At 33.4% G+C, this 10,161-nt stretch overlaps 1 protein-coding gene and 1 long non-coding RNA gene across 2 annotated transcripts in view; both read left to right on the top strand.

Annotated features, from left to right (window-relative positions):
• Nucleotides 1-1,796, top strand: part of LOC116015010 — a 2,184-nt gene extending 388 nt beyond the window's left edge. Inside the window, exons 2-3 of the long non-coding RNA XR_004097529.1 lie at nucleotides 1,503-1,534; nucleotides 1,734-1,796. This is a non-coding gene — a long non-coding RNA (uncharacterized LOC116015010). The remainder of the gene's footprint in view (nucleotides 1-1,502; nucleotides 1,535-1,733) is intronic.
• Nucleotides 1,797-3,580: 1,784 nt separating this feature from the next.
• On the top strand, nucleotides 3,581-8,817 carry LOC116016902 (Golgi SNAP receptor complex member 1-1-like). The gene is made up of 5 exons (XM_031257354.1): nucleotides 3,581-3,772; nucleotides 5,312-5,542; nucleotides 6,493-6,660; nucleotides 7,952-8,065; nucleotides 8,303-8,817. The coding sequence occupies exons 1-5, from the start codon at nucleotides 3,734-3,736 to the stop codon at nucleotides 8,414-8,416; spliced, it is 666 nt and encodes a 221-aa protein (XP_031113214.1). The 5' UTR covers nucleotides 3,581-3,733; the 3' UTR covers nucleotides 8,417-8,817.
• Nucleotides 8,818-10,161: the final 1,344 nt, after the last annotated feature.

Here is a 10,161-nt window from a genome sequence, read left to right as displayed (position 1 = left end):
TTTTTTTTTTTTTTTTTTTTTTTTTTAAAATTTTTTGGTTGGAGTTTTGGTTGCTTTTTGGGTTTGGACAGGGTGGGGGGTGCGACGGTGAGTGTGTGGTGTGTTACTGTGTGGCGAAGCGATGGGTGTTGTGGGTTCGGCGGGGTGTGGCGGTTTGGGTGGTGGTGTTACAGGTGGGTTTTTTTGGTTCAGACTATGGATTTTTTGGGTTTTTTTTTTTTTTTTTTTTTTTTTACTGGTTTGGTTTTTGGTTCAATTGTTGGGTTTGTGGGTAGGGGTTTGTGGCGGTGTGCGGTTGGGGTATGGGAATTTTGTTTTGTTTTGTTTGTTTTTTTTTTTTCTTGTTTCGTTTTGATGTTGGTCACGAGTTTTGGCTCTGATTAGCAGTTTTTGACTCCCTCTGAGTTGAATATTTACCAAGAAGGTTGCTGTTTAGTTGTGTATATTTGTTCAAATTTTGTTAGTAAGAAAGTAGGTTTTCATGGAGTTGGGAGATGTAAGTTGTTGTATTGTGACATAAACTGCAAATACATTCTGAATGTATTGTGTAGGTTTTTAGGAACAGCTCTGCACTTATCTGTTCAATTAAATCGTATTCCATGTTCAAGTGAATGATAGTGAACATATAATATTGTTTCAATGAATATGTTGCACCTTCTTGGATGTAGGTTCTAACTTTTATGATGATGAAATGAAAATATTTAACTTGGAAGTTTAGTATTTAAAATTTTTTTATGCTATTGGTGCGTGCTTGTGGTAGTGGGGGTTGGGTTGAAATATTGAACTGAAGTACACTACAAATTATAATACCGTTATTAGCACTCTAAAATTATTAGTAATATTATCACTGTGTAATTTGGGTCTGTGCATTTCATATATTAAGAGTGTGCGATCAGTTTGTATGTATATTTGTTTGGCTATTTGTTTTTGTTCTTTCATGGTTGGTGCGTTGGCAAGCTTTTATGTGTTATGCAAAGGGAAATTTGGAGTTAAAGTAAGAAGTTTAAAGCTTAAGGATCTTTTATGTGATAAATATCATTGTGTAATTTGGGTCTGTGCTTTTCAGGTATTAAGAGTTTGCGTTCAGTTTGTATGTGTGTTTGTTTCGTAATTTAGTTTGTTCTTTCATGGTTGATGGTGTGTGGCAATGGGGGTGGGTTGAAATATGGCATTGTAGTACACTCCCAAATTATCGCATGATTATACAGTGAAGTACACACCCAAACTATAATATTATTATTAGCACTCCAAAATTATTTAGTAATATTATATCATTGAAATATGGCAAGCTTGTGTTGTGGAAAGGAAAATGCAGAGTTAAATAAGAAATTTATATCCTAAGGATCTTTTATGTGATAACACTTTTCTGTTAAATATCTGTTGGTCTGTGCATTTCAGTTACTAAGTATGTGTGTTCAGTCTGTATGTGATTTTGATTTATTATTGTTTTTGTTCTCACATGGTTCATGGTGCGTTTTATGTTGATGCGCGTTAATTTACAGGGAACAATGTTGAAGTTAATCAAAATGTGATGGTAGATTGTCCGTCTTTTTCTGATGATTTTGTATCTCCTCCGATTGGCTTGCCTCCTCGTGTCTGTACATGTGAAATGGCTCCCAATTTTTTTACTTCTGTTCGTGTTCAAAATAACGCACAATGATATTTAATGCCTGCACTCTTATCTAACCTTTCTTTGAGAAATGCAAAGCTAACTATGTTCCTTTCTTTTTCAGCTCAGCCAAAGCCATTGGTTCAATTGAAGCAATAGCCAAAGCATCAAAGGAGACACTGCACAACCACATCTATTTAATTTTTTTTTTTTTTGTTGAATATGTTGCATCCACTAAAATATACTTATGTTTCACTAAAAGCTGAAATATAAAATACAGACACTGCATATATCTAAATCTCTGCAAAGTTGGCAAAAAATAGTTCTTCACAAAGCTATGAAGAAATTAACAACATCCCTTTTCAAAAAAATAAAAAAATTAACAACATCAATAGTTATAGGAATCTAGAGGAAACAAAGATCATATAACAAAGGTAAGTTCAATATATAAGTACGATTACTTTATCCATCACATGGTGTTTAACAGTTTATATCAATATGCTCCCCATGGTGAAATCTTTTATTTACAAACTGGTGACAGATTTAATATTACTAAACAAATAAGCTGTAATATGAGTATACATGACTAAACTGTATATAAATCATTTTGTGTAATTACTAAAATTCTATGCCCTGGAAAAGGCAAATATTTTGGGAATACTTATTTGTATGCTTTTCCTAGCAATATTTTAAAATATGGAGCTCTTTGTCAACTGTTTCTGGGATCAAATCTGTCTTCTTTCATACTCAATTGTTTCTGGGATCAAATTTTAGATGGAAATCAATAATTAACTAATTGTCGAGGCTACTAGAGAATTTGGTGAGGTTGTAGTACCTCAATAAATTTCTACCAATATTGTTACTGGTGAGATTTATCATATATAACTTTGGTTATTACTTATTAATTTATAACTTTATTTTTGCTACACGATTGTTTTATAATTCATTTTGTTTTTAGTGGACTGCAGATTTTGGTGATCCGAACAATATATGTGAGCATTGTTCTTCATTGTTTTGGTACGAGGAAATTTTAAATAAAGTCAAGGTCAATGATGCAATTTATAAGTTTATTGCAAGAAACTATTATTTGTGCATGTTTAGTTATGTGTGGTTGCATCTCGGGTTAGCAACCAAAAGGATTAAAAATATTGATATGTACCGTTCAAATAAAGTTAGTACTTCAATTACTAACTTTGTTGTTTATTATGAAGTTTCCAATAATTTATAATTTTTATTCTTATTTTTAATCAAATTATTAATTTCATAATCTTTCTTTTATTTACAAGTTTTATTTCAATATATTAGTGATGTAATTAAAGTTGTTATTTCAAATTCAAATAAAAATAATAATAAGAAGGTTGCTTATCGTTCTAATGTAAAAATAAACTTTAAAAGGAACATAATAATTACAAAAGTACAATTTCAAAAATAAAATAAAATATTAAATTGTATTGTTTTATTTACATTTTTAATTAAGTTATATCTATTTAAAACAATAACATCAAAACGACACTTCTTAAAATGTAGCTGTGCATCGCACGAGAAAAATACTAGTACATATATATATATATATATATATATATATATATATATATGAAATTTTGGTTAACCAATATTTTCGAATCAAATTAACCGTTAACTGAAATTTAAAAAAATATTTAACTATTAATCATTGACCAAATCGAAGTATTACTGTTAAAATACGATTAACAAAATTTTTTTAATTCAATCAGTTAATCAAAATTTTACCATTGCACACCCCTATTCTTTTCTACGCGAGATAAAAAATAGTACTGTAATAATTTTTGAAGAATTGAAGCGATGAGTTATTAAAAATTATATTTAGACGCAGTCTTAATTAACCTGTCCCGTACATTGATTCCGTCGGTGTCAGATATTTTTCGTTGCCCTCGTACATGTATTGACTGGTGGTCGATAAGCCAATATAATATACAACACTGCTTTACCCGTTAATTCTTTTCTTCACGTTCTATACTTCTAATCCTCTTTTTGTTTCCAATACAAAAATAATTTGGGAAACGGTAGAAATAATAATAATAATAATAGTAATACAATTTTAAGGTAAAGCAATCCGCCGCCGGCGTCTCCGTTGCTCGCTTTCACATGGATTCGCCCACCTCCTGGGATTCCTTGCGAAAGCAGGTATGCTTTTTTATACCTAGAGATTGAGTTTATTGTTTTAATCTTGAATGAAATTGAATCTGTTTTCTTTGAAAATTTTATGGATTCATTGGCGTATCGTCGTCATTTTTCCTCCAACCTATGCATTCGCATGTTTATTGGAAAATGAATTGAAATTCAGTGGAAATGTCCTGTGAAAAGAGTTTCCGTGTTTGAACTGGTTGAGAATTCAGTTTTGGAGGAAGAAAGTGGTTGCCGTTAAGGCTGTGTTGATATTGAGGCTTTTTGATTCGGCCGTAGTTGCTATTTGCATGGTTGAGAGAATAGATGCGATTTGATAAAACACAAAACAAACGGCTGGATCACTTGATCTCTTATATGTAACTTGATGCGGCTGTAATTTATGAAATTCAGATCTAGGTTCAATGAGTCCAGGAAATGTGTATGTTTTTTAAGCCATAACAGATTGACGAGGCTAAGAACAAGAGAGTCTGCAAAATCTAGATTTTTAGAAATGAATTCTATAGGTTAAAGGTGGGAAATCTTTCCTCCTTATGTCTAATTCCCACTCATAGCAATTGGTGTTCAACATAAAGAAGGAAACATTGTCAATATCTTTCAGAATTAAAATGTCTGGATATTTAGAAATGAGTTCCAATGGTAACAGGTGAGGCACTTTTATTTTCCAAATTATGCTCAGTTTTCTCTACTAATATGGCTAAAATGTACACCATAAAGAATGGAACTCTGGCCAATATCTTTCCTTTAAACTACGTTTCTCAGCTCTCCTCCTCCATTTGTATACATGCACTATTAAATGACAAAACCTAAAGTGTTGGGAATTTCTAGACTTTAGAACTATATATCTGTTACTATCAGATACAAGCTTTTGTAGCTACTTTTTGTTTAGTACCCCATATATTGTTAGTAAATAGAGGAAACAACTTATAAACGTAAAGGAGTAGTCAATGTATATTATAGTTTTTCAATAACTACCAAAGTTGATTTTATTTGCCATAATCTTCACTAAATCAGTTAGGTTACTTGTTAAAAGGTCTTTGAATCTTGCAAGACTAATGCAACTTCATAAATTGTGGAAAGTTGGTTTCCAAGAAAGTATGTAAAGTTTGATAACTAAATGTTCTGCTTTATTTCTACCTCTGATGGCTCAAAGTTTTGTTTCGGAAGAGATTAAGGGAATAGAATTGTAGATGAATCTTGCTGAAAGGATGGAGTAAAGGATTGAGGTGAAAGAGCTTCTTAATGTAAGGAAGATTGTACAATGCAGTGTAAGTTGTAAAACAGTAGTCAGTAAACACAGAGAGAGAGAGAGAGGGACTGAGGGAGAGAGAGTGGTGCAGGTTAGTAAGGTAGAATCAAGCCATGATTATTTGTTTGCATCTTGGAATATGGTTCATTGCCTTTGCAGTCTGTTCTGGAAATGTGGTTTAGGTTTAATTTGAACATTAGTTTCTTGGTACATGAATACTCGCACTAATGTGCATATTCTTTTACGGTTTATTTTATTGTACTTGATTGTGGTTTCTAATATGCAACTAGGCAAGGAAGGTTGAAGCACAACTCGATGAGCAGATGCACTTATATCGTAAATTAGTCAGCACAAAAGTTGACAGTGCTGATGATAATGATCTTGAAAAGGGGATAGATAAGCTACTTAAAGAGTTGCAACAAGTCAATTCTCGAATGCACGCTTGGATCTCATCTGGAGGAGCTGAAATCTTTTCCCATACGTTAACTCGCCACCAAGAAATACTTCAGGATCTTACTCAGGTATTTTGGAGCAATGACAGTCTAGATATTTGTTTGGGGAGATTGCTTCAGTAAAATGCTATAGATGTGCTCCCCAATTGAATATTGTTGTATTTTAGTCCAATTAAAACTTAACATATGGTCTGGCTCAAAAGATATATATTGTTGTTTTCATATAGTGCAAAGAGTCTATGTCAAAGAATAAATATTGGACCCAACCTCAACAATATTCTGCAAAGCAATATTAGGGTTGTTAAAATCTTCTCCTTTAACATATAAAGCAGCAGTAAGATTAATCCTTTGAAATTATTATTAATTTTTCAAATTACAAAATTGAACCAAAGGATTAGTTTAATCTTCTCCTGCCTCTTTCTTTCTTTTAGTTTTACGCTTGCTGCATGAATGTAAAATTTTCATTTTTTGACAATAGCAAGTTTCAAAAGGAGAAGGTTACTTTTAACAATCAGTCTCCATATGACACTATGGCAGTCAAAGAAGCAATATCCTTTGACAAAAAGTTATTGCCATCATCTTGGAAAGTAGCTGCTTTAGGAGAGAACCACAATATTGTGGTTGGGAAGGAGGTTTTTCTTTTGTTTCTTTCTGACTTTTGGGGAATAGGGGCTATGCAGACTTGGCTGGCTTATCTACTCTTTTTTTGCTGTATCTACAGAAATAATGCTAATGCATCCTCGCCTTCCTATTATATAGTTTAACTAACTTTTCAAGTTAAAACTTACATTTGGCCATTTGGTTGATACATAGATCTCTCTCTCTCTTTCTCACACACACAGAGAGACATTTTCACACATGCATACTTACATCTCTTTTCACACCTTTAGTGTAATTCTCTTTCCTTGTGCGGGAAGACACACACTTTTGTTTATTGTTCCAAGGGTATAAATTTGTTTTCCTTGTTTCCCCTCTCAAATTTGGTGGTGGTTAGAGCTAAAGTGTTCAATTGATTATAGGAATTTAATCGCCTCCGTTCCAGCTATAGAGCCAAGAAAGAGCATGCTTCATTACTTGATGATTTTAGGGAATTTGATCGGACAAGATTGGATCTGGAAGATGGTGGTGACTCTTATGAGCACGCACTCCTTAATGAGCATGCTTCCATCCATAGGAGTACAGGACAGGTAATCATAAAACATAATTTAAATTTTTTTAGGCATTTTCTTCTTTTTCTTTTACAAACTGCACCTTTTAGAATTGACTTTGAGTATTATATATCCATACTGTACCTGTTGACATTGGCTCTGGGTATCAAATATTTATTGGGCAAATAACAGATTGGACAGAAGGGATAATTATTACTCTGTTTGTCAAGCATAATAAATCATGTCTCTTCTTTTATTACAAATAATAAATCCTTGCACTATATTCTTTTAAGGTTGGGGGTGGAATGATGAAAAATACATATTCTCTTTTGTTTATCTGAGTCAGCGACTTCATTCTTAAGAGCACCTGCGATTGTATGATAACATTGTCCAATACTGCAAGTCTGTGACCCTTGACCCTAGTGCAAAATATATGCAACAACTGACAGTGATCACTGCCCTTCTTGATTGAGACCTCAGAGTGCGGTGTAAGCTTTAAGGTTAATACATCAGACTACAATGTATGGAAAAAAAAGAAGGGAAAAGGGTCAAATAGACCCATAAACTTTATACCAAAAGTCAATTAGGCCCCTAAACTTTTAAAAAGGTCAATTAAACACTCAAACATGGCAAATTGAGTCAAATACATCAAATTTACCGGTAAACAACAGGTTACCGGTAAAAAATAGCCGGAAAACGTTACGAGTTAGCCGGAAAACGTTACCAGCTGGTCGCCTTCCGCTGGAGATGGCGACCAGGGATGACTCGGTCGTCGCCGGTTGCCGGACTGATACAAATGACTTGTAATAACAGGTCATTTACTTGTTTTGGGTTTCATTGCCTCAATTTGACATGTTTGAGGGTTTAATTGACCCTTTTAAAAGTTTAGGGACCTAATTGACTTTTGGTGTAAAGTTTAGGGGCCTATTTGACCCTTTTCCCAAAAAAAAAACAATGTTTTGAGTATACTTTCAAACTCTTTTAGAAATCAAAACAGAGATTATTTTTAATTGTTCAATGCAGAAAATTGGTTCCTTGTTGATTATGGAGGTCAACTTTGTTACAAGCCAAACTGCCCTTGTAGCCAAGGATGTCTGTGACTGATATTTCACAGCAGAGATTTTGCTTTGATTTTGTTAAGGGTATCACGATAAAAATCTTTTTATTTTTTTTTAATTATTATTATTTTAAATTTTGTCTTCAAGTTAATTGATGTAATATATACTAAGACGTGAGTTGGTTTTGCTAGTAATTGCTAAATGTTGATCCATTTTTTGATGAACTTTGTATCTTGCATGTTGTTAATCAAGTGCCTAACTATGAGTTGCAGATGGATGGTGTGATTTCTCAAGCTCAAGAAACCTTTAAGACTCTTGCGTTTCAGCGATCGACATTTGGTGGCATTAATTCAAAGCTCAGCAATGTTAGCAGTCGGCTTCCGACGGTAAGAGCTGTTTGTTTCTCGACACCCCATCATATCATTCTTTGAATATCACAAATTACTGGCTCCCATAGCATTGAATGTGGATTCTTGGTTTAGCTGGTTGAAAAAGACTTCTTTTTGTATGCTATATGGAATTAATGCCAGCAAATTCTATGTACCTATTGAAATGACTGTTAACCGTGCAAACTGGTTGAGACTTATTCTAAATTAGAATTTATTTTCCTACTTGTTTTTCAGGTTAATCAAATTCTTTCATCAATAAAGAAAAGGAAATCCATGGACACTATCATTCTTTCAGTAGTTGCATCAGTTTGCGTGTTTCTCATCTTGATTTACTGGTTGACGAAATGAATCGCCGCTAGTTTCCCTTGGACAGCATTCCCGGCCACCGTCTTTGGTTCAGTTGTATGGTTTGTATATTACCGAGTAACAAACTATTGAATTCTTTTTTCAATTTTTATTTCTTTCCCTTATTTTGTCATTGTATTTGGAACGTGGAGGCCGGAGGGTGGTATCTGAAATTGTATTTACTCCCAAGTTTCAAGGATCAACGTTTTTCTGAGGTCGATTAGATCTGCTTCGGGGGTGGTTATAGTAGAAAGAAGTGGGAATTTGTAGTGATTTTTGGGACAAGGATGCACATATCCAGTAGCAGTATAGTCTATTATAGTCACAGTACTATGTGTTCAAACATTATGGTGTCCAATGCCATAATACCTTTATTCTAATACCATATCACTTTTCATCTTTCATTCATTCTCGCAAAATATTATGGTATTTAGCATATTTAGTCAAATTGATATGGATGACCTAGTCACCCTAGAAGGGTACTAGGAGTGTTAGTGTGATTATTGTTTTATCTTTCTTTGATGTTTATTTTTTATTTTGTTATTGATTTTAAAGATTATTGTCACTATAACTTTTCTTATTTCAAGTCTAAAAAAATGACATTTACTTTCTTTCAGAAATCATCTTCTTCATTTTAGAAGAGACAAAGCTGAAAACAAAAATCAAATTAATACTCCTAGTCCTTAAAAGTTAATATCATATTTCAAATTAAAATTTATGTATAATAAGTACTTCGACTAATTAAAAGTCAATTGACCTCAATGGTGGAGCCACATAGAGAATAGTGAGGTCATTGGACCCTATTGATATTTCTTTTATTGGTATTACTATATTTAAAAAAAAAAGCACTCAATACCAAAACTATGTAGTTCTTGGGATAATATATAAACCTGTTTTCATTTTATTTATTACGGTATTATTTGTTTTTGCAGATATGAAGAAATGGTTAAAAAAAATAATAATGACACACTAGTGTTATTAAGTGCACTTTCACATGAACTTTAAAGTGCACTTGGGGCATATACAACCATTCTCCCATTATCTCTTCATTTCGTGGGCCCAACTCTTCCAGATCCAATTGTTATACCATGGACCATGGTTCATGTTGCATTGTGAACCTTGGTAAAAAAAGTAATGTGTCTGCAGTTAACACATTCTGTACTTACAAAATATATTACCTGCAGACACATAAGATACGGTAGCGCCCCATACTACTTGATACGGTATTCCTGGTTCCCGACCATGCCTGTTCGTCCAGAGTGACTGTACAGGAGAAGATTGTACTATAATAGGTCTGACCTTCGTGCTCCCGATATGTCGGGAGGTTTAGCTGATCAGGACTAAGAGAGTGCTAAGCCACTCACCCAATCCAAGCCAAATCGGGCTCAAATTGATTGCAAAACTTGAGCATATCACATCAAACGTTCCATTTGATATTTAGACCCGTAAGGATATTTGGATCCCTTTGCTTTGCCGCTAACTCCTTGCGAGACACATGAAGGACATAGTGAGTGGCCGACATGTGTACCCGTGCTCCCTCTATATAAGTCACATTTATTGTTTATGGGAGGGGACTTTTGAAACTATTGTTTAGTTCCCCAACTAACTCACATCCATTCCATCAGTCTTTATAATCAATATTATGCCACACCCCTGTCATCATAATATTAATACATTTTATTTGCTTTATACTGCTTGAGCTAGTATTTGCACTATCACTTACTTTTTTTTTTTTTTTTTTTTTTTTT

Source organism: Ipomoea triloba, chromosome 1 (genome assembly GCF_003576645.1).
Source record: "Ipomoea triloba cultivar NCNSP0323 chromosome 1, ASM357664v1".
Lineage (NCBI taxonomy): Eukaryota > Viridiplantae > Streptophyta > Magnoliopsida > Solanales > Convolvulaceae > Ipomoea > Ipomoea triloba.
Note: the sequence above shows the minus strand (reverse complement) of the source record. Positions and strands in the feature narration are given on the sequence as shown.

What these genes read in the sequence shown, in the direction of transcription:
- LOC116016902 (XM_031257354.1), top strand. Translation starts at nt 3,734, where the DNA reads ATGGATTCGCCCACCTCCTGGGATTCCTTGCGAAAGCAG. An exon ending in GGGATTCCTTGCGAAAGCAG is followed by an intron (nt 3,773 to 5,311) that starts GTATGCTTTTTT and finishes ATATGCAACTAG; the next exon opens with GCAAGGAAGGTTGAAGCACA. An exon ending in TCCATAGGAGTACAGGACAG is followed by an intron (nt 6,661 to 7,951) that starts GTAATCATAAAA and finishes TATGAGTTGCAG; the next exon opens with ATGGATGGTGTGATTTCTCA.